Raw genomic sequence first — 21,203 nt, 5'->3', positions numbered from 1 at the left:
TGCTGAGATTAATGGAATCTCTGTAAGTGCAATGAGAAATTGTGATAAAGAGGCAATACCTGGACTGTGCTGTCACAAACCCACAGCTGTGGGCTTTGTAAATCTGATAGTGTTAAACCCTGCCTTTGCAACAAAAAGTGCTTTAAAATAAAGGCAGAAGCACTCGTGCAAGAGATGTCCCTCCTGTGTGGTGTTCTCTTGGTCCATGGGTGCCTCAGAAGTGCTGATGCCAAAGGGTGACAGGAGTGCCAGGTCTGCTGGAACTGCTGGCAGTTCAGGGTGTCCAGGTGTGGAGGACTTCACTTGAAGACTCTGCCTGAGTGAGGGGCTGCAAAAACAGGTGGTTTTTTTTTCAAGTCAGTCTTGAGATTAGCCCTCCCACCTGTCAGTTTAATGGGGACTTTGGTGCTGCCTCTGTGAAGAAGTAATGAAGTCAGGAGATCCCTGCAAGGTTTGCTGGAGAGCAGCTAATTGTTTGTAGCATCATCCTTTTTAATTATAACCTCAGTCTCAGTATTTTAGTTCCTCATGTATCAGAAGTGATGAATCTTACCTTTTTAGAGAATGTTGTTTGCTTGCATAAATGATATGCCTACCAAAAATCAAAGTAATCTCGAGTGTGTGCTGATTATCTTATGCAAATAATTTTAGGCTTATCTTGGGTAACACTCTTGTTTCATTTCAGAGAGCATAAAGATACACTTTGAAATGCAGACTAACATGGCCAGATGAGTTATAGCTTAACTGTAATTCTGAGTTCTGCTTCACTTGGAGCTAGAGAGAAGAAGGGCAGCAGGGATTACAATTGAACCAGCTGACAATGTACAGAATATTTGCCTCTGTTACACCTAAAAGATTAGTACAGCATCCAAGATAATTGCTGTTTAATAGCTTCTCAGAGATCTTCATAAAGAAAAGCAATGACTGGGACACATTTTATGGATGTATTGGCTTTTTCCTGCAATGGAAAAGTGGTACAATGATTGCATGGTTCTAGTCAGTGTAAAGAAACTTCTACAAAACCACTTTAACACGATGTATAATGACTATAACTCACAGGGGAGCATGTATTATTCGAGGGAGGATGGTTTATCTTGCATATCTAACACTTTTTCTAATTATAGTGCTTTAAACAATGGCTAATAAAGCAAGCTACACACAGTCATTGAAAAGCTAATAACTGCATTTGTCTTCAGAGCAATGGTGGTGCCAGCTTTCCTTCTCCACCAGGTAGTGGTGGTCTCTAAGACACTGCAGTCACTATTGTATGCACCCTGCATGCTAAATGCTGAAACTCTATCCACACACAGATATGGTAATGGTGGATCATTAAATACAAGTCAAGCCTTTTTTATCTTTCATCTGTACTCTGGGAACAATTCATTCAGTGTGGTCTGACAAAGTGTGGAATCCTAATGAGTCACTAAGGAAAAAGTAGCTTCGTAAAGTATATGTTGCTCCTATGAAGGGTGCTGTTTCTGCCTCTAATGTCTTTCCACCAAACATAAATATTGTTCATTTCAAAGCTCCCATTTCTCCTGTTTTCACCCTCCACACCTTTTCCTTGGCCTCACCTCTGTAGGTGAACAAACACTTTAAATTTAGTCTTGGTAAGGAATTAGTGGCCTAATGTTAAATAGCAGTTTGGAATACTTCTTTTGGAATGCTTGTTTGTTACTTTGGTGATTAGTCAGAAAAATAGACATGACCAAATGTAGTATCAGTTTTGAGAGGTGTGAGTTCCCTCATTTTACCACTTTTATACTGGGAAAATGGAGCTAATAAGTGAACATGTCAAATTCTAGAACTTCAGTGCCTCTAGATTAACAGATAATATTATACACAAAGAAGGCAACTGAAGGGTCTACTTCACTCTAAACAGTTTGGGTTTCCACTGAAGAAACATGTAGGTACAGACAATGGAACACTGATCTTTCTCACGTATTCTCTATTATGGGTTAATTAACTGTGGCTTTGTATTCCCTCCCACCTTCACCCTTCTTCCTACACCTGTATTAAACCTCTAGCAAAATGTACGATGAGACAGGGCAAAATATGTCTCAGTAAAACAATTCTCTAGCTGAAACCATTTTGTAGAGATGACTTTTTATATTGTATTTAAGCTTGTTTCCTCTCTTCTTGCTACCATTTCTCACCAACTGCAAAAAAAATTCACACTTAAGAAGGTGCAATAAACTGGTAAGAGGGAGAAACTAAGGGCCACTAATTTCTGTGTGCTTTCTCTTGATCTAACTAAACTTAATTTTAATTGATAGGGAATAAAATGAACAGAGATTGTGGCATACTGTGATGACTTCAATGATACAGCTTCATATAAAAATGTTGTTTCTTAGGGTATTTATGGTAGGTTCCTTGACCTTTTTCTTCTTCTCCTCCTCTAACATTGTGGTAGCTGAACACTGAAAAGGCATCTTAGCAGGAAAAACAGGTATCTGAGATGAATAGTTTGCAGAATGTGCAGTTATTTTGGGAGGGTTGAGAGAGCGAGAAATAAGGCCTGATTACCAGACAAATATATCTCATCATTAGACTGAGGAAAGTAACTTGGATAACTGCAGCCTTCTAGCATGGCAGGATGAGTGGATGTTTTAGGCATGGGTTGCCAGAGGGCAGCATTGCTTAGAGAAAAGATCTGGGTGCTGCAGGAAAGGCTGTTTGCTTAAAATGCCTTTTGCTTCATGTACATCAGATTACTTCAGTACTTTGTTAGCTTTATTGGGGGAGTACCAAAGGCCCAAGAAGCTGTTCAGATCTTGGGCAAAACACAAGAAGTGAATTATTACAATAGGGGTGTGTCTATACTCAACCAGGACCTGGAAAATCTTCCCTGTATCTCCAGCATTCTAAGCAGCCTACCTGGACCTGGGATGCAAGTCTGCCCTTCAGCTACTGAACTGCATCTTCATCCTGCTCTTCTGCAGCTGAGTAGCAAGGGAGAGATTTATGCAAAAAGCAAGGCCCATAGATAGACTTGTTTGGGCTTCCCAGACCACTGTCAGCAAACTTGCATGTCACTGTCACAGCTGAGGAGTTTCAGACCTGTCTGATCAAGCAGAACTGTGTAAAAGCTGTTCTCATGGCTTATTTTCTGTGCAGAGAGGCTGTTTTGCATGCATCAGAGTGGCTGTAGCAGGCTTCAACATCATCCTTCAGAGACACTGAGGCAGTGTTACCCAGTCAGCAGTTTCCTGCGGCACTTCTCTGGAGCACAAAATCTGTTTCCGGGTAGAAACAAATGTTGCCTGGCTTCCAAGGTTTCTGTAATTATGGGAGCTTAATGCTGGCAATATAGTCAGCTGGGCAGAAGGGAATGCTTCACAGTAGAATTAAAGTTTAGAGCAGCAGAGCTGAACTTTTTATTGTCATCCACATTGGGTATTTGATTCTTTTGAGATTGAGGAGGTGAGAAATATCCAACTGAGGTCTGAAGCAGCAAAGACAGGTCTTTGGCCAAATGCTGTCTACATCTTCATGAGACAGGTCAGCCTTCCTTCTGGATGATTCTGGACCCTTTTGACCAAGGGTTAGGCACAGTTATTATCTATTTCCAGCCTTTGGCATGGGACTGAGGGTGGGGGTAGCTTGCTTTTGGAGCTTCTGTGTTTGTTGTTTCAGAGCTGCTGGCTGGGATACAAGTGTCTGCATGAGCTCTGTCTGTCAAAAGGCTGAAAATGGAGCAAACTATTTATTTGAAGAAAGAGCTTTCTTCATAGTTTAAATGTTTTGAATGCAGGTGGGTGGTCTTCCTGCTTTTTTTAAGGACCTCCTGAGGGCATATTTCAGCGCTATAGGGGCAGGAATCTTTCTTATTTGTATAGACTGCAGTCTTCATTTCTTGGCTGCCTGCCTTGCACTGGACCTTGCTGTGGGTGGACAAGTATTTGGTGTTGTTACCTGGGCTAAATGGCTTGGCAGGGCTCAGAATAACAGTGCAGGGGGAACCTGGGGAGATCTTGGGGCTCTCTGGAATGCTTCTAGCACTCAGGATCTCCAGCCACTTTTTATTTTACCCAGGTGCTGAAGTGTTTGAAGGGCCAAGATGCTGCCACTTCATGAATCTCTGATGAGGAGTTTAGGTTGTACCAAGTAAGAGTAGAAAAACCCTGAGCCCTTAATTCTCAGCAGCCACACAATGGCTTTAAAGACTTGCAAATAATGTAGGGATGGCTGGGTAGCAGTTGCAGCTCTAACTCTTTTTGCAGGGTGGAATTATCAGCTGAAGGTTTTGTGGGAAATGTGCACATATGAAGAAATACATGGAAGGAGGGAGGAAATAGTGTAGGGAAAGAGCTGTTTAAAACTGATGAGACTACCTTGATGCTATGTATTGAAAGTAATAAAATTGGCCATTATCTTGTACAGGGCTCTGATGCTTCTTTCTATGTGATTCTTCTATACTCACCCTGAGCTGCTGCATTTCTGTCCTTGCTGCATTGATGACAGTCTGTGAAATCCCTACTGAACATTACTGAGCAGGCACAAATGCAAGAGACACTGTGCTTTTAGGTGTTTCTTCAGGGAGGGAACCTAATAAAGCCAACAACAAATGTCCACCACCACAGCATCTCGTTACAGGTTGTTACCTGTTTTGATGATTTTTCACAGAGCAGCTTAGGGTGAATGCAAGACAGGGTTCATTTAGACTCCTGTTATGCCTCAGCTGCGCATTGGTAGTAAGTGGGGTTTATAATGTTTTAGAGCCATGAATTCTGTCACTCTACGTGCATAAAACTTTGACTCACCTACATGCATCTAAATACTTGTTTACAGTGAATTTAGATGCTGCATTCTCTGAATCTGACTGAACTATTGTAATAGGTGCTTACCAAGGCTTCACACAGCTTTGAGGCTTAATTTACATGATGATTTCTGAGAGAGAAAAGGGTTTGCTTTCTCAAGTGCCTTGACTGTGAGGAAGGCAGAGGAGTGTAATGGTGTCTCAGGAGCTGCTGCCCCATTACAAGTACTTTAAAAATACATGTATGTTCTACAGCAGTTACATGGTTGAAAGGGTTCTCTGGAAGACTTCAGTATGGCTCATTTCTTCCAGTTCCTCACTTGGACAGTGAATACATGAAAGCAGTGGCAGAGCTTGTTTTTGTCAAAGCTGATGTCAGAGAGATGTTTGAAAGTAGGTTTTGTGCTGTTTCAGGATGAAGTACTTCATTAGATTGTGCCTTTTGTTAAGGACCACCGAGCTGATCAGGAATTCTTCATGTTCCTGATTAGACATTCTTCCAAAAGGAAAAAAAATCTTCTTTTGGAGCCCAGGCACAAATATCATGGATAATAGCTGATTTTATAGACAGTTTATGACCACAGTGCTTTTCCTCCAGAGAGGTAAGATTGGTCTACTTCCATATGCATTTGGCCTCTTATGTTTTTAAACTCTTTATTAGTCTCTTTAACTCTTTAGATTTGACATACAGTCAACAAAATTCTCAAAGCATAACAGAATACAAGAAATGTATTTCTTGTATTCTGATTAGTGAAATTACATGTGAAATATGTGTGCATTAAAATCTCCTTTTTAAAACAAGTCCATTCTATGGAACCATATGCCAACATCTGGATTCTGGAAAGAACATATAATAGCCTTCACAGGAATTCAATATGAGTTTAAGCTTTTTGTATTTAGACCACTGCAAAAATAATTTGGTTTTGTCTTGGTTTTTTGTTTGCTTTTTTATAAGCAGATAGCTGTACTACCTCTGTCTTGGGTTGCCCAACATTAAAATATGTAGGTTGTGTGTCAATTTTTTTAGGCTTTTTCTATTTAGTTTTGACTTTTTTCATGGCTGTGGGTTTTGTGGGGGTGGGAAGGGATCTAGTTTTCCTGCAAAATTTGAACAAAAATTTTGGTTGTCTTGGAGAGCAGATTTATAAAAAATGTGTCTATATCTGCCTACCTCTTTATAACTTCAGGAGAAAAAACCCTCAGTGTTGTCATGACTTGGAAGGACTTGAAGTCAAGGCAGTTCATAATCTGGGGTCTGCAATATTTTTTTTCATACAAATGAATCCTGTTTGGTCTTTAGAATTTATTTGCTTAGACACTCTCTTTAAAAAGTGCTGTTTCTGTTGAGTGCAGTTGAGCTGCATGGACTAATGAAGAGATGTTCTTGGATTTTTGAGCTTCTGTGGAATTTGCCTCTGAAAAAAGGAGGAAAAAAATGCCTTTGCTCTTTCAGTGCCTTCACTGATTGTACCCAAACAGTATGGATGAGAAAAGCATCTCCTCTTCAACTTTATTGAAGAAGAAAAAGGGAATGAGACAGGGTGAATGGGAGACATTAAGACAAATGAGGATGTGGCAGGACTTTGCTGTAGGAAAATCTGTAATGTACACATGGGAAGGAAGAAAGTGTGTGCAGACCTGATTAGATGGTAACATGCTGCAGTTCGAGGTGACCAGAGCATCACTGGCAATCTTGTTTCTGTATGCATTCAGCTTCTGAGTGGCTCAGGCTATTCTCTGAATCTGAATCTCTGTGAGTAACTACCTCTAGGCAACACACCTGCAGTACCTTGATAAGGCTTCTGTCTCTGTACTGCCGCATGCTGTGAAATGCTGTGCTTATGCTTTAGAGCATGGGAGACTTAATCAGGGCAAGAGCAGAAGTCAAGACCACAGTATGGTGACTAGAAGCAAGAGTTCAATCTTCAGTCAGGCTCTCCAGAGGTTTTTAGACTGAGCTGTTTGACCGGGTTGAAGCTCCCTGTAGTGAGTCCAACTGAACAGAGCTGAACCCAGACTGAAATATTGTAAGAAATATTTTTGATAGCTATTCAGCTTTTTTTTTCTTTCCCCAGCTCTTTAAAAAAGTACTTCAAGCCCCAAAGAAAGAGAAGGAGGACCTTGGAGAATCCTCAGCTTAGAAGAAGAAACCTTCAGTCTTATAGGATGAAGGTGATGAAGCCAGAGTTGTGCAGTAGTCGGCATCAAGAGATGGTTCAGGTGGATGGAAGTCCAGAGGGAGCTCAGCCTCAAGAGGTGGTCCAGGAGCAGGTTCAGGTGGACGAAAGCCCAGAAGGAGCTCAGCAGCACTGCTCACCTGCACAGCTGGAGCAAGGAGACCATCCCCTAGCAGCACAGCTACTTCCCTCTGCTCAAGAGCCTCAGGGAGACAATGACATCCACACGCAGCCACAGGGGCAGCCAGCACGAGGAGGCACAGCCCCAAACACGGAACCACAACAAACAGAGCCAGGGTGGGAGTTCCCAAATGTGACTGTGAAAGTGCAGCCCCAGAACATGAGGCAGGGGTGGGAGTCCCCAGAGGTGACAGTGCAGGTTCAGCCTCAGAAGCCAAGCCCAAGGTGGGAAGCCCCATCAGTGACTGTGCAGGTGCAGGTCCAGCAGAGGGGCCAAGGGCCATCTCTTCCACAAGTCACTATACAGGTACAGCCACAGCAGTGGGGACAAGGCACCGCTGGCATCAAGGTGAAGGTGCAGCTGCGTTTGGGCAGTGAGCCAGAAGAGGTAATCTGCCTCCAGGATGGAGGTGAGGAAGTGTTAGATAATGGAGAGCAGCAGACCCAAATACAAAATCGAGGAGAGACAATGACAAGATGTGAAGGTGAGAGAGAGCTTGCTGTGGGGGAACTGGTGCCACAAGGGGTTCTGAGCCAAAACCAGGATCAAGAGGGGGAAGTGGCAAAACCCTGGCAGTATCAGAGCCAAGAGGAAAGAGTAGAAGTGGTGGAGATGCATGAAGTGCAGGCTGGAGACAAAGCAGACCTAAATGGGATGGTGACAGAGGAGCAGCTGCAGGACCAGAGGGAAGAGCAGAAGCAGCTAAAAGCAGACCTGTCTCTGCAAAAGGAAGGCCAGAGAAGTACAGAGACGAGACATGAACAAGGTGATATCCAAGAAGGGCCCTGGGGGATGGTGGAACACCAGAAGGAAGACCTAGGACAAGAACTGTCTAAGAAACGTCCACGAGAGGCTCCAAATTATTTTGTCGCTATTCCAATAACAGATGATAAGGTACTTTGAAGTAGCTGTTCTATCAAGAAAAACTTAACTTTAAACTTATGCTTAATTTCTTACTTACCTTGTTTGCAAAGCTGCTTAACGAGCCAAGAGTAATCAAATTCTGCACCCTTACTGAAGTGGTTTGTTGGGTTTGGGATGGAGTTAACTTCCTCCTAGCAGCCCTTGTAGGTGCTGTGCTTTGCTTTTGTAGACAGAGCTCTATTTATACACATCCATGTTTCACATGCTAGGAAAAAAATCACTTTCAGAATTTCTACTGCCTTTTCTATAGGGTCTGAGGTGTCGTCTCTCATCAATAATATCTTCTATTCTATAAACTTTTTTCAAATAAAAGCAGTGACTTTCATCATCATGTTTTTGTCCCATTCTACATTTTCTGAGGGCTTTGTGCAGCGCAAGGGTATTGATTTGTTTGTTCATCTCCTTTTCCACTGAAGTTCACAATGGAGAATGAGAATTTCCTTCTCTTCTGCAGGAGATTATAGAGGATTGATCTGTTTTCTCTACTCCATCTTTTATCTGACAAGCTTGCCCTGGGATCTTAGGCAGACAGTTAATTTTAAGAGCCCATGTGTGGAGTCTGTATGCTCATACTTCATTGAAGTGTACTATATTCTGTGACACCCATGTTTAAACAGTGTTGGAAAAAGCAGCAGATCATTTCACCTCCCTACTGTTGAACCAAAGTGCAGTAAACAGTGGAAAGCCAAATAGAAATATTTTCCTCTAGAGGCTTTGTGGGGGACCTAAAGCATTCCAATTACCACAGTAAATGCTTCTTCTGAAATAGGTCAATACAGTTTTGTAGGGCTTGGCTACTACAGGCCCTGTCTTATGATCTATGGAAGTAAATTCCAAAAATGATACAGTAGCAAGAGAGACAGGTTTCACACTTTATTTACTAGTTAGGGACTTCAAATAAATCTTACATAACTTTTGCACAACTCTTTGTACTTGTAAAGAAAGTGGGAAGATACTGGCTCACCTTGAGCTACTTCTTCCCATTCTGCTGATATGAATTTTGAAGCTCACACAAAAATTTCTGAAAGAAGGATATGGAAAGGCTCATTTCCAAAGCAGCACTGTCAGTATGTTTATGGACAGGTTTTTTTACCCTCTAGCTTTCCACAGACAACATCAGAGCTTCTGGTGGCAATATTTTGTTTGCAGCTGCTCAAGGTATACAAAAGCAGACAGAGCTTTCACTTTGTCCCAGTACCTGCTGTTATCCCAAGGAGCCTTGGATAGGATTCTGTTCTTGGACTGTGGAACAGCAGCACTGTGATGTGGACATTCCCCATGCCCCTTTACATAGGGGCAGCAGGTGACTATACACTCAAATGTATTGTGAAGAGGAAGAGAAAGAAAAGCCTTGAGATGCCAAGACAATCAGCAGACTATTCCACACAACAGAGATAGGCAGAGGGAAGCCTTAATTTGAATCAGAAACTACTGTGTCACAGCTAGCATGGCAGAATGGAGAAACAGTATATAAGTTGTATAAATTAATATTTATGTATATATGTATCTTGATACATTTTGCTATAAAGCAAATGTAAAAGGCAAAACCTGAATATTAACTTGTATGAACAGAGTGCAAATGCAACATTGTACTATCAGCTTCTGCTAGTAGTTTATGGCTCTTTTTCCAACGAGTTAAGTAGATATTGTTTGTTGCAATATATAACTTGATTCCTTTTTCCCCCTAGCTTAAGCTTTCATGCAGTATCTTGCATGACTATTTATGCTGCTTAAAGGCAATAATTAAGTAGGATTGATGTATCTGTTGTACAGACTTTTTTTTTTGTTCTCCAGTGTGACCAGCAGTTGCAGTACAGTGTCTTGCTTTGGCAGGCTTTTGAGTTTTTGTTTTTACCTTAGTTAAGTGTAAAAACACTTATGTATGTGTTAGGGGGGAGATGTCAAAGGTGCCTTCCTCTTGGTAGGCAATTATTTGCCCTGGCTTTGTCTTGAGCAGAATTATCTTTGAAGGTTATTTGGAGGATGGCCTCATATAACTTTAGTGATTCCTACATATGACTAGCTTTTGAGAGGTGAACAAAAGTGCAGAGCACATCAGGAAGATAAATGCCAGGAAGGGAAAATAACTGTGTAAGCTGAAGACAATGTTGGCAGATGAACAAATGGGTATGAAGTGGGCAAAGAATAAATCTAAGCTGGAAACTGGAAAGTTTCCTGCCATCTGAGGAATGAGATCATGGAACAGCTTGAAGGGTCATGAATGCCTAACTTATTCTGTGATTTTAATGAGATTTGAGTGTCTTAATATATGGCCTGGGACCACATCCTGTGTAGCCCTATGGCTGCCCTTCACCTCTTTTTCCTTTTCTTCTCTTTCTCAATTCTGCTCTTATAGATTTCCCTGCACTCATCCCAACTCTGGTGCTCTGGCATCCCTGGTTGGATGCTCTGCCCAAGATATGCTCAGTTTATGTTCCTCTCAAATGCTGCCTTTGAGGGTGGCAGTGACCTGAGACGGCCCTGTGTGAGGCTCTGAAACAAACACTGAAGAGTGCAGTGCTGTAAGGTTGGCATGTGTATGTACAGAGAGTGAGTAAAGAAATCACAGAATGGTTTGGGTTGGAACGGATCTTAAAGATCATCTAGTTGCAATACTCCTGCCATAGGCAAAGGCACCTCCCACTAGAACAGGTTGCTCAGAGCTCCATCCAAGCTGGCCTTGAACACTTTCAGGAATGGAGCATACACAACCTCTGGGCAACCTGTTCCAGTGCCTCACCTCCTTCACAGTAAATAATTATTTCCTAATATCTAGTCCAAACTTTGAGCTTGAATCCATTTCCTCCTTGTTCTGTTACTTCATGCTCTTCTAAGATGTTCCTCTCCATCTTTCTTGTAGTCTCCTGTCAGGTACTGAAAGGCAGCAATTAGGTCACTCTGAAGACCTTTCTTTTCCATGCTGAACAAACAGGATTTTCTCAGCCTTTCCTCACAGGAGAGGTGCTCCATCCCTCTAATTACCTCTGGACTCATCCAAACAGCTCAATGTCTTTCCAGTGCTGTGGGCCCTACAGCTGGATGCAGCACTCCAGGTGGAGTCGCACCAAATGGAGTAGAGGGGCAGAGCTGTGTCCCTCGACCTCCTGGCCAAATGTATGTATATACATATCTACATCCACATATAATGGTGTTTTGACAATTTTAGATGCTTTTACCTCTAAAGCAGAGGTTCCTGACCTCACTGAACACACAATTTGGTTGTCTGTTACTCTGTAGACCTTGTCTATTACAGAAGGTTTTAAAGATGCTGTTAGTGTTTTGGGAATAATTATTATACCTTAATTAAGAGATCTCTCCAGATGGCAGGGCCTAGGGCTGTGGACATTTTTCTCCCTTTCAAGAGGACAAAGGAAAAGCCCTGTTCCAGTCTTGATGGGTGCATAGCCCTTTTCCCTCTGTGTCTAAGCAGGGCTCCAGGAGGCTAGACACCAGGACTAGATTGCATCTGAGAATTTTATAGTCTCAGGCTTTCAGTAGTGTATTTTAAGTGCTTTCTTCCTGCCCCTCACCTCCCAGAAAAGCCCAAGATATCCCATCAAATTCAAATACACAGTATTTATAGAAAAGTGCTAAACTGATGCACAAAAAAAAAAGTGTATCAATAGGGTAGACTGTCTCCATGGGAGAAGGAGCAGGAAGTTGAGAAGAATCATATGTGAAGCTAAAAAAAAGAGGTAAGAAAAGACATTAACACTGCTTGTAATAGTTAAATATCTACATGAAGGAATTTCGCTCAAACTTGGCTTCCCAGATGTCTAAGCCTCAAACTGAAAAGGCAACAGGATCTTCTTTCTTGTTTCAAGAATGTTCTTGAAAAGACTGGGTAAGGGAGAATAACAGGAAACTTAGCCTAGTCTGTTGAAGCAAAGGTTGTAGTTTGTATGGTTGGACAGCTTGATGGCTTGATTCCTGCTCAATGTTTTTGCAATCTAAACATATGCTGTAAATAGCAGGCTGCAATAAATTGTGCTTCAGTTGCAGTAGGAATTAACTTAATGTAAGAGTCATTTCAGTGATGTGTTTTTCACAGTGACAAATGTACTGTAAGGGTTGGTGAATTCAGGGAGTTTGTATCTTCAAATGGTTATTTTAATTGTGTGTGGCTTTTATCCACATGTTTATTGGGAACTTGTTATGCTAATCTCTTTTGATGGGCAGGTTGTGTGACTATTTACTGGACTGCACAATGGCTGCTGAGGCTTTATGGAGAAAGATTGTAAAAGAAAAACATATTGACCCAGCTGTTTCAATCTGTGTAAGAATAAAGGGGAGCTCTAACATGCGTGAGCACCTAGGCGTGTAGGGCAGAATTTGCTCAGTGAAATAATCTGAAAATCTATAAATGATTTCTCTGCAACATTGGCTTGTACCAGGTACTTAGTACCTGTGTGAATGAATTCTTCTCTCTCCTGCCTGTTCTCATGACTGGCTTATAAACCTTAATAGATCATATTGAAAAAAAAAAAAATCTTTGAAGTTAATTGTGCAAAGGCACAGATAGATCCACAAGAGTCAGAAACTGGCCACACAGTTCTGAGAAACACTAGCTCAGAAAACAGCACGTTTACCCAGTCAATCTACTTTGTTTGCTGCTACATTTTCCTTTTGCGAAGAGATATCAGTTTAATCTGTGATCAAACTTGTAATCAGAAAATGGGGTAAGATTAATTATGGAAATGTTATTCAATTTACACAGTCTATTAACAACTGACAACTGCATGAAGATCCCATTAATATTTACACAGTGCCGTGAGCTTTTATCTGACATGCTTAGGGTCAGATTCACACCTTCTTTAAGATCTAGGGCTTCTGGTTCACAGGAGAGCTGTGAGAGTTTAGCCTGTAGGCTTTAAAAAAGGAAAACAGATCAATCAATCCCTGAAAAATTAAGTATGAAATTGAGAGTTGGTATATGATAAATGGGGGGGGGTGTGGAAGGTGGTTTCGGGGATTCCTGGTTTAAATGTTGAGTTGCATTTTTGGGTGTGTAAAGCTTTGGCATTCTGAAATTTTCCAGTAATGTGTGGCCATTCCAAAATGAAAATTTAGTTCTTTCTCCTGTTTACTCCACTACAGATTTTGGACAGAATTGAAGATGTCCAAGAGCTCATATTCTCTAAAGAACCTGACCTGTGGAGAGCTCTTCTTCCTGTTCAAACTATGCACCTTACTATAATAGTAGCTCACCTGGGAACAGAAGAAGAAGTAAAAAAGTAAGAATCCTGCAAAATTCAATAGCAGCCAAGTCTTCTGTAAATGTGGTAGCCTTACTGCTGCTATTGTGAATCATAATGTTTTATTGGAGCCTACACACAATTTCTCTTAAACTTCTTTTGATCAGTTTCTGGCTTGCTTTCAGTACCTGTGGGGAAGGATCTTTACAAAAGCTAGATGTGATGTGTCAGATTGAAATTTTCTGTATCTGCCATGGGGTGAAGAGAAAAAGCAATGTGGCAGTAAACAGTATTACTACTTTCTTACTGTGCTATCACAAATTAGCTCAACAGATGTAGGCTTCCCTGAGCTGCTGTCTTTTGAGAAACCACAGCTTTTCAGATCAGCCATACTTGCATCAGCTGGAAAATGTTAGCTGTTCAGATAGGTTACACTAAGAAGAAAACAGGAGAAATCTGCCTTGTTTCTTCCCAAGTCTCTCCCTTGTTAAATTCAAGCTGTGGGCTGCCACCGGGGACCTGGAAATTAAGATGGGGATATTGACAGATGACTAAGGAAAGCTACCCTGTGGTCAGGAAGGCTAGAAATGATAGAACTGTCCAGAAAATGATGCCAGTGTGCTGCAGTTTTTTTCCTCTAAGCCTTATCCTAGTGTACCACACTGGGAAACGTGTGACTTCTTGACATAAGGAGGCAGAAAGGGAAGGCCCTTATGTGCCTGGCAAGGCATCATGTGGTAGAGGTGGGAACCTGGTGAGAAGAGCACTTTCTCCAGGGGCCCTGGCAAGTATCAGCATGGGAATGAAAAACAGGCCTCAACACCATATGAGTGTCATGCAGGATCTGCTTGGGCGTAAAGCAGAATGCCTAGCTGGAAAGGTGTCACAAGAACCAATATGACTAGAAAAAAACCCTTCTGCCCGTACCAGCAGCATCAGTTAAGCATGATTAAGATGCACATGGCAGGCTTGTATGTGCCTTATTTTAAAATTACCTGCTTTATTGTACATTCCAGAGACTTTTTTTAGGAGGGTCTAAGGGGAAGAAAATAGTGTTATATGGGCTAAGGAGACATGCAGAAGGCAGTGCACAGTAATTCAGTAATAAAACGCTGTGCCAGTGCTGCTGACTGGGCAGGCTGATGTCCAAGAGGATAGGAAGGTAGTTGAGAGCAGCAATCAAAATAGAAATCAATTGGTTAGGGAGGTGAGTGCAGCTAAGTAGTGTTAATGAACTTAAGAGTGGCTGTGTGTCTGTAATGTAAAAATAATGGACATAGCTAATGAAAAGCAGATCTGCCTTGCCAAATTTTTTTTTCCATCCTGTATTTTTACCTACCTCCTTAGCTCTTCTAAATGAGGCCATAGTTTGGTGGCTACTGCTCTGTGCTCTTACAGGAAAGAGTGCCTTGTGCTTCTGTATTTCTCACTTCTCAAGCCAACAGCATTGCTGATACAGGGGGAGGGAGGCATCTTCAAATCTCAGGGCAGAAGATGGAGAAGAACCTTTTAGATGGACATATAGTGATAGGACAAGGACAGCTTCAAGCTGAAAAAAGGCAGGCTTTTAGATATGGGTAAGAACTTCTTTACTATGGTAAGGCCGTGAACAGAAAGAAGTGGTGGATGGCCCATCCCTGTAAGTATTCAAGCAGTCTGGATGGGGCTTTGAGTAACCTGGTCTACTGGAAGGTGTCCCTACCCATGGTTAGAATTAGATAACATTTCAGGTCCCTTGCAACAGAAACCATCTGATGGGAGAAGCTCTCTTAGCAGTATTTAATTTTAGTTTGGATGTTATGAACTTAAATGAAGGGCTAGATTAGCCATGCTTTTTGTTAAGGTGGAAAAATAAACTTCTGCGAAGAATTAATTCCCTTCCCAACTTCAGTCCTGTCCTCACTATATCTCAATCTGCTGAGTCCCCAGGAGTCTTGGAAAGAAGCTGTTCCTATGCCATTATTGCTGAAATAACCCCAAGGCAGCAGTGAGGACTGCTCATAATGTTGCTGAAGCGGCCTCTGTATGCATTAAACATGCTTTCTAAAGAGCATTACTTTGTGCTATGTGGGCTTTACTGCCTGGTTTGTATTTGGGTGTAACACAGTTCTAAGATTTTTAAAGAGTGAAATGGATGCAGTCAAAACTTGTTCTAGGTGTAATAATAAATTAAATGTGGCTACAGGATCCCTAATAACCAAGGGAATGGTGTCCTGCAGTCCTTAGTCATGCTGCAATTTGTTAGAAGTATGAAGCCTTAGTAGAAGGCTTCTGGTCAAACTGCAGACTGAAAGGATCCCCCTTCCTGAGACACCAGGGCAAAGAAGGGCACCTGAAAAACTTCTGAAGGTATGAAGTTACTGGAAGTCTTGGTGCCTACATTTAGAAATTTAATAGTTACGCTTTTTCTGTGTCTTTAAGAAAAATGGTTTAATTTGAAATATTAATGTCTTTGGATAATTCAATTTTTTGAGATTTCTCTGCACAGCAAGGTGCATATCTAAACTCTATTGAAATGGGACACAGAGCTGAGAATATAACCATCAATTTGGTATTTTGTTACCTAGCCTGGAATAGGGGGATAAAATGGAGAAAAATGCTAATTGTGCTTCAGGTGGGAGAATGACTTTGTTTTAGTTTGAGAATAAAATTAGTCAACCAGTTAAAAATGACAGTGATAAAGTTTTAAACTATGTGATAGAAATATAACTTCAGTTTTATCCCTTTTGACTCTTCAGTACCATATACTCATAGTTTTGGAATGTTAATATCTTATGGAATGTTCACTAATAAAACTTCTAAGATATAAGCTAAGGTTGAAGTTGAAAGATGTAATGTATTTGAAATCTGATTGTTACAATAGCATTGGCAATGAAATTCACTATTCTTGAGACACCTTGCACAGCGCTGCAGAGCGGTCAAAATCAGGTATATTGGCCAGTATTAAAAATAAAACAATGTTTCCATATGTAAAGCTTAATAACTTTCAGTACTTATATATTGATTATTTTTAAGGGCTGTTCTGGCACTGAAGCAAAGCAAGACTAAAGTGGAAGACATCTTGCAGGGCAAAGACCTTAATTTGACATTCCATGGGATTGGAGAGTTTAATAACCAAGTGCTGTATGTGAAAATATTGGAGGAAGACCAGAAAATGCTGAGCAGAATTGCAGGTAAGAACAAAACCTGACTTTCTGCCACTTGTGATAAACCAGTTTGTAGAGTCAGTCAGCTCTCATGAGCACTGGCCCAAGCTGTTGTGCATGACTGTGATGTGTGCTGCCTTTCCTCTCACCTCCTCTCTTTCTTAAATGTCAAACATGAAGCCAACAACTGAGCTCCTGCAGAGCATAAGGCCTAAAATAGGTTCTCTGCACTAATTTGGGACAGGTGAAATGCACAGACGTTCATGTGAAGATCACACAGCAAGGCTAACTTAACTTACCCTGCCCTGCCATTGGAATCTCACAGGCCTGAGGTGTGCAGAGTCTTCAAAGTGACACCTCAAACTGAGGCTCTGCTCATCCTAATAAACTGAAAACCTGAGAAATGTTGGCCCCAGCTGAGTATACAAGCACTTCCTCTAAACAGGAGTATGCTTGAACTCATAGGCACCTCTGGGACAGGAGGTAACAAAAAAGTATTTCTCTGCATAGGTGTGTGTAGCACCAGCAAATCAGTCTTTTGCTTCCACTGTAGAAGATGGAAGAGAAGTGTAAGAATAGCTTGTCTTCTGCTCTAAATTCCCAAAGCGCTGATGGGCTCATGACATGCTCCAGACCTCTGATCTGCTTACCTGCATCTGAGTGTAGAAGGGCTTGATACTCTCTTCTTCCTCCCTACCCTGCTGCCTATCCTCTTAGAAGATGATTTAGCCTGCAATGCAGAACCTAATCTGTGTCCTGGGCTTCCACTCCAACAGAACAGAAATAATCAATATACATTATTTTTCTTTGCTATTTTCATACTAAGCAAAAAGGAAGCATAGTTCAACTAATGCTTCTTGAAAAGGCGTGCAATACTAAGACACTGTGTAAACTTCAAAGAATATGATTCTCAGAACAGTCTGTTTTTCTTTTTGTTGATGCTGTTTCCTACCTCCTCCAGTTCTCAGCTTTGATATAATAGTTCTGCTCTCTTATACTCCTGTTTATTTTACCTCTTAAGTAGTCAGTGTTATAACTAGAGAGGGGATGCCTTTTATGAACAGCTTCTTCACCTCAGCTATGTAAAATTAGCCACTTCACTATCCATTATCTCTTTCTTGACTCTGGCCTTCACATCTCTTATTGTTCCATCTATCCCAAAGCTAATTTTGACTCAAAATAGCTGTGCTTTTGTTGAAAATATTCTGACGTTATCCCTATTTCTTAGGATTAGAACCTCAACAAATTCACCCGTGCACAAACTGCTTCTTCTCGTCTTTAACAAAAAATAATCTTGACTGGAAGATAACAAAGTAGAAGGTAGATGATGCAATTTCCTATAAGATCGTATTTGGTACATGCCTGTCTACAGCATATATATAATTCAGTGTCATTGAAAGAAAGGACTGACTGACTCTTGATGCCTGGTTTGACTGTTTTGAGAATACTGCCTTGGCTCTCTCCTCACTCCTGAAAGATGCACAAATGAGTACTTCATTTCTCATCTGAAAACAACTGGTTTTCCCTCGACTCATTGTCTTGCTTGACTGTGAATTTTGTTCCCAATGAGTCGTTGCATACAAGGTCAATTTTTCTCGTGCTATTTTATCACTATCAGAAGTGTTCAATTTTGGTTCTGCAGAATGTGTGCTGTGGTGCACTTTACATATCATCTTGGACCTGCATTAGCTCTAAAAGCCATTACAATAGTGGGTGGCAGATCCTTCATGTTCTCTGCCTAGATAACCTGCATCTTCAGAGTTCAGGAAACCTAATGTCTAGCTTCTGATATGAATCCCTTTTGTAATTAGGTAGGGGGGTAAATTTTTGATTGCAAGCCCTGGGAATATTCTGTCAGTACTTGTGTTTTTAATGCAATATGATTGTTCACTGATTGCCTGAAATAATTCCTTGACTGGGAGACAAGCTGCCAGTTTTCAAGCTGTTAACTCCGTTACCAATGATTTTGCTATTTAGAGAGTTGTAACTTCCAGTGTTCTATTCTGCATAACTTCTGACCATTTCTAGAACTTAATGAGTCTGGGAATTATGCAAATATGTATCAAAGTCTATCCTTTTAATGACATCTCCAAAGAGATGGGGTTTTGTCTCCTCTCTCTCAGCATAGCAATTGAATTAATTGTTATACAGTGAATAGGGATTTTTTTCCTTATGTTTTAGTAAATATTTTTGATTGTCATGAAGTAGGTGTGGATTTTAAATGCTACCTTTTCAAACAGCATGATGGGCCAACAATTTGGCTGGCAAAGGTGAAGCTACTCCTGCTACTCCTCATCATGGCCTTATTGATGGTTTGTCAGCAAGTCTAATAATTCTGCCTGCTCTAAGAAGTTTTTGAACCTCTGAAGTATTCCTGACATTAGGCAGGTGACTGGGCCTTCATTTGCTTTTGGTCCTACATCATTGACTTCAGGCTCAAAGTGGAGAGTTAACCTATTTCTTGATCAATTAACTGCAATTAATTGGTAAATACTGAGCACTACTGGGTTTATCTTGCTGCTAGTGACCTCATTCACTTTGGAGAAATGATACTGCTTAAGATGTCTTGGAATTTTTGTAGCATATTATTCAAATGAGCTGGAGAAGACAGCGTCTGGAAAATTGAGTGCCATCCTGGCATGGGCAGGACACATCACCTACAAACCTTGTTCCTACAGTGACTTCTTGAAGATGATTGCTGGCCTTGACCTTTCTTCCATCGTCAGCCTTTCTGATGAAAATCTGCTCATGCCAGAAAGACCTTCACCTTCCAGTAAGAGCTCCTTCCTGCTACTTTGCAGCATTGGTGCTGCATGGTAACCAAGAGGAGATGTTATTTTCAAGTTTTCTTTGCTAGGTTTACCTCTACCTGGCTTCTTTTTATGCAACTGAGGGACATTATATGTCTGGATGATATGTGGGGAAGGTTGTTTTTTTCTAGAAGGAGCTTGCACACTTTTCTGCTGTGTTTAGTCTCTGGGGCTTGCTGTGCTTTGACCTACTGGTATGGGGACAAGAAGATTTAATATGCAGAAGCTCTTCATGTTAATGTGTTCTATTTGACAAAGTACTGGAGGCACTTTAGGAGCTGTTTGATGTCTAACCATAACCATGTAGGTCATTTTCAGATGCCCTAAAGTATTTGCAGCACTCACACTGGACCTACAGCCAGGCTGAGCCTTCTGCAGCAGCAGCTGGAGGCCAGGTGGACATCCTGTAGGGCATCTAAAAGGGCATTAGATGCTTGTTTGGACAACTGGATCCTATTCTTTGTGTTTTCCAGATGGAAAATATAAAAAGCAGTTGCCTTGGCAAAGTGATCAGACAGCCCCAGCTGCTGTTCCTTCATAAATACTCTGAGAAGAAACATTTTAAACTATTAATTAGCTAAACTCCAAGCCAGAGACCTGGCCTTGATACAAATGCATATGACAAACTAGTGAACACACGTGTAGTTAAATTTCCTGATGGGTGGAAAATTAAAGTGGAAGTAGGGAAGTGGAAGGGAATTCAAGCAAGGCACTCATCAGATATGCAATATGCTATTTTCTACACAATCTCAACATTGAACTTCTCTCAGTGCCTAAGCAATTAAGCAGTAATAAAGATAAGTGTCAAGGTGACAGGATCTGGCCAGGAGAACCACAAATGCTGCAGGTGTCCAATTTAAAATGTTGATTTCTCCCCCCACTATTTTATCGTGTTTATACAATCAAGCTATAAAGACTTCTGGCAATAAGAAAAATTTTTGGGGGAGTACTCCAGCCTTAGCCAATGCTTTCAGTGTAATTTTGGAATTATTTCTTGCTGTTTAAGCACAACTGTTGAACAAGACATCTTATGTTTTTGCCAGACTTGTTGGGATCTGTCACATGCAAACCTTGCCTTGCTATTCTTGGTATTCAGAGATGAGTCTCTGCATCCCCCAAAGTTCATGAAAACCAGGAATAGTTCAACTTGGTTTGACTTGTCATTGAAATCCTTAGCTGAAAGGCCTACAAGAATATAAATCCTGGAGTTACTCACTGACAATTTTTTGTATGAAGGATAAAACCTTATTGTTTTATAAACAAGTGACTGAAGTTTATGAGCCAATACCATCACAAACACTTTGTATTACATTATCTCGGGAAGGAGTATTATGTTTGTTTGATGTTCCCCCCTGAGTTGCTTCAAGTGCTGTGGAATTGTAATAGTCTTGTGAATATAGCAACTTTTTTTTCCCCTCCTGGAAGCACTTTGCTTATCACATTGCTGTTTGCACTAACTGGGGAGAATCTGTTCAGTCACAGACTCTGGCACTGTGGCCACTGGTGGTGGCTGCATCCTGTTCCTGGCAGGGCTGCCATGGACAGATGCTTTCTTAAGCTCAGCATTGTGATAGGGGATTTGTGAATTCAGAAGGAATTGTGTTGCAAACACAGACGTTTGGATCCAGTCTTAGGTTTGCAACATATGTCTGTATGTCATGCAAAACTTTAGTTTTCAGTACTTTTCTCAGTTTTTTCTGTTGCCTGTGATGGTGCAGCAACTGGTAACCTGGTAAACTGGTTGTATGTTTTAAGTGTCTTGCTTCAGAAAAGGATAGTGGCTTTCTGTCTAACCTTCCTGTAAATATTTTTCCCTACCTCCCCACTGTTATTCATTTCTTTCTTATATTATCTTTTTCCAGAAGCTGTGGAAGAATGCTTTATTGAAAGGAATCTTGACATTTCAGGGAGTAAGGACTTCAAACCACATCTGTCTTTCCTGAAGCTCTCCAAAATATCGAGGCTGAGAAGAAGGGCAAGTAATTGGGTTTAAAAGTATTTTTTTCTGGGA

General features: G+C 41.1%; 1 protein-coding gene across 2 annotated transcripts in view; it reads left to right on the top strand.

The window, feature by feature from the left end:
* Positions 1-21,203, top strand: part of LOC146441866 (uncharacterized) — a 36,617-nt gene that overhangs the window by 6,758 nt on the left and 8,656 nt on the right. For both annotated transcript variants that reach the window (XM_085052591.1, XM_085052590.1), the window contains exons 2-5: positions 6,835-8,011; positions 13,139-13,275; positions 16,252-16,409; positions 21,055-21,167. In XM_085052591.1, coding sequence (XP_084908717.1) covers positions 6,926-8,011; positions 13,139-13,275; positions 16,252-16,409; positions 21,055-21,167 — 1,494 coding nt within the window. In that variant the 5' untranslated portion in view covers positions 6,835-6,925. The remainder of the gene's footprint in view (positions 1-6,834; positions 8,012-13,138; positions 13,276-16,251; positions 16,410-21,054; positions 21,168-21,203) is intronic.

Source organism: Lichenostomus cassidix, chromosome 2 (genome assembly GCF_008360975.1).
Source record: "Lichenostomus cassidix isolate B80296 chromosome 2, HeHo_3.0, whole genome shotgun sequence".
Classification (NCBI taxonomy): domain Eukaryota; kingdom Metazoa; phylum Chordata; class Aves; order Passeriformes; family Meliphagidae; genus Lichenostomus; species Lichenostomus cassidix.
The sequence above is the reverse complement of the archived record's forward strand: the minus strand, read 5'-3'. Positions and strand labels throughout refer to the sequence as shown.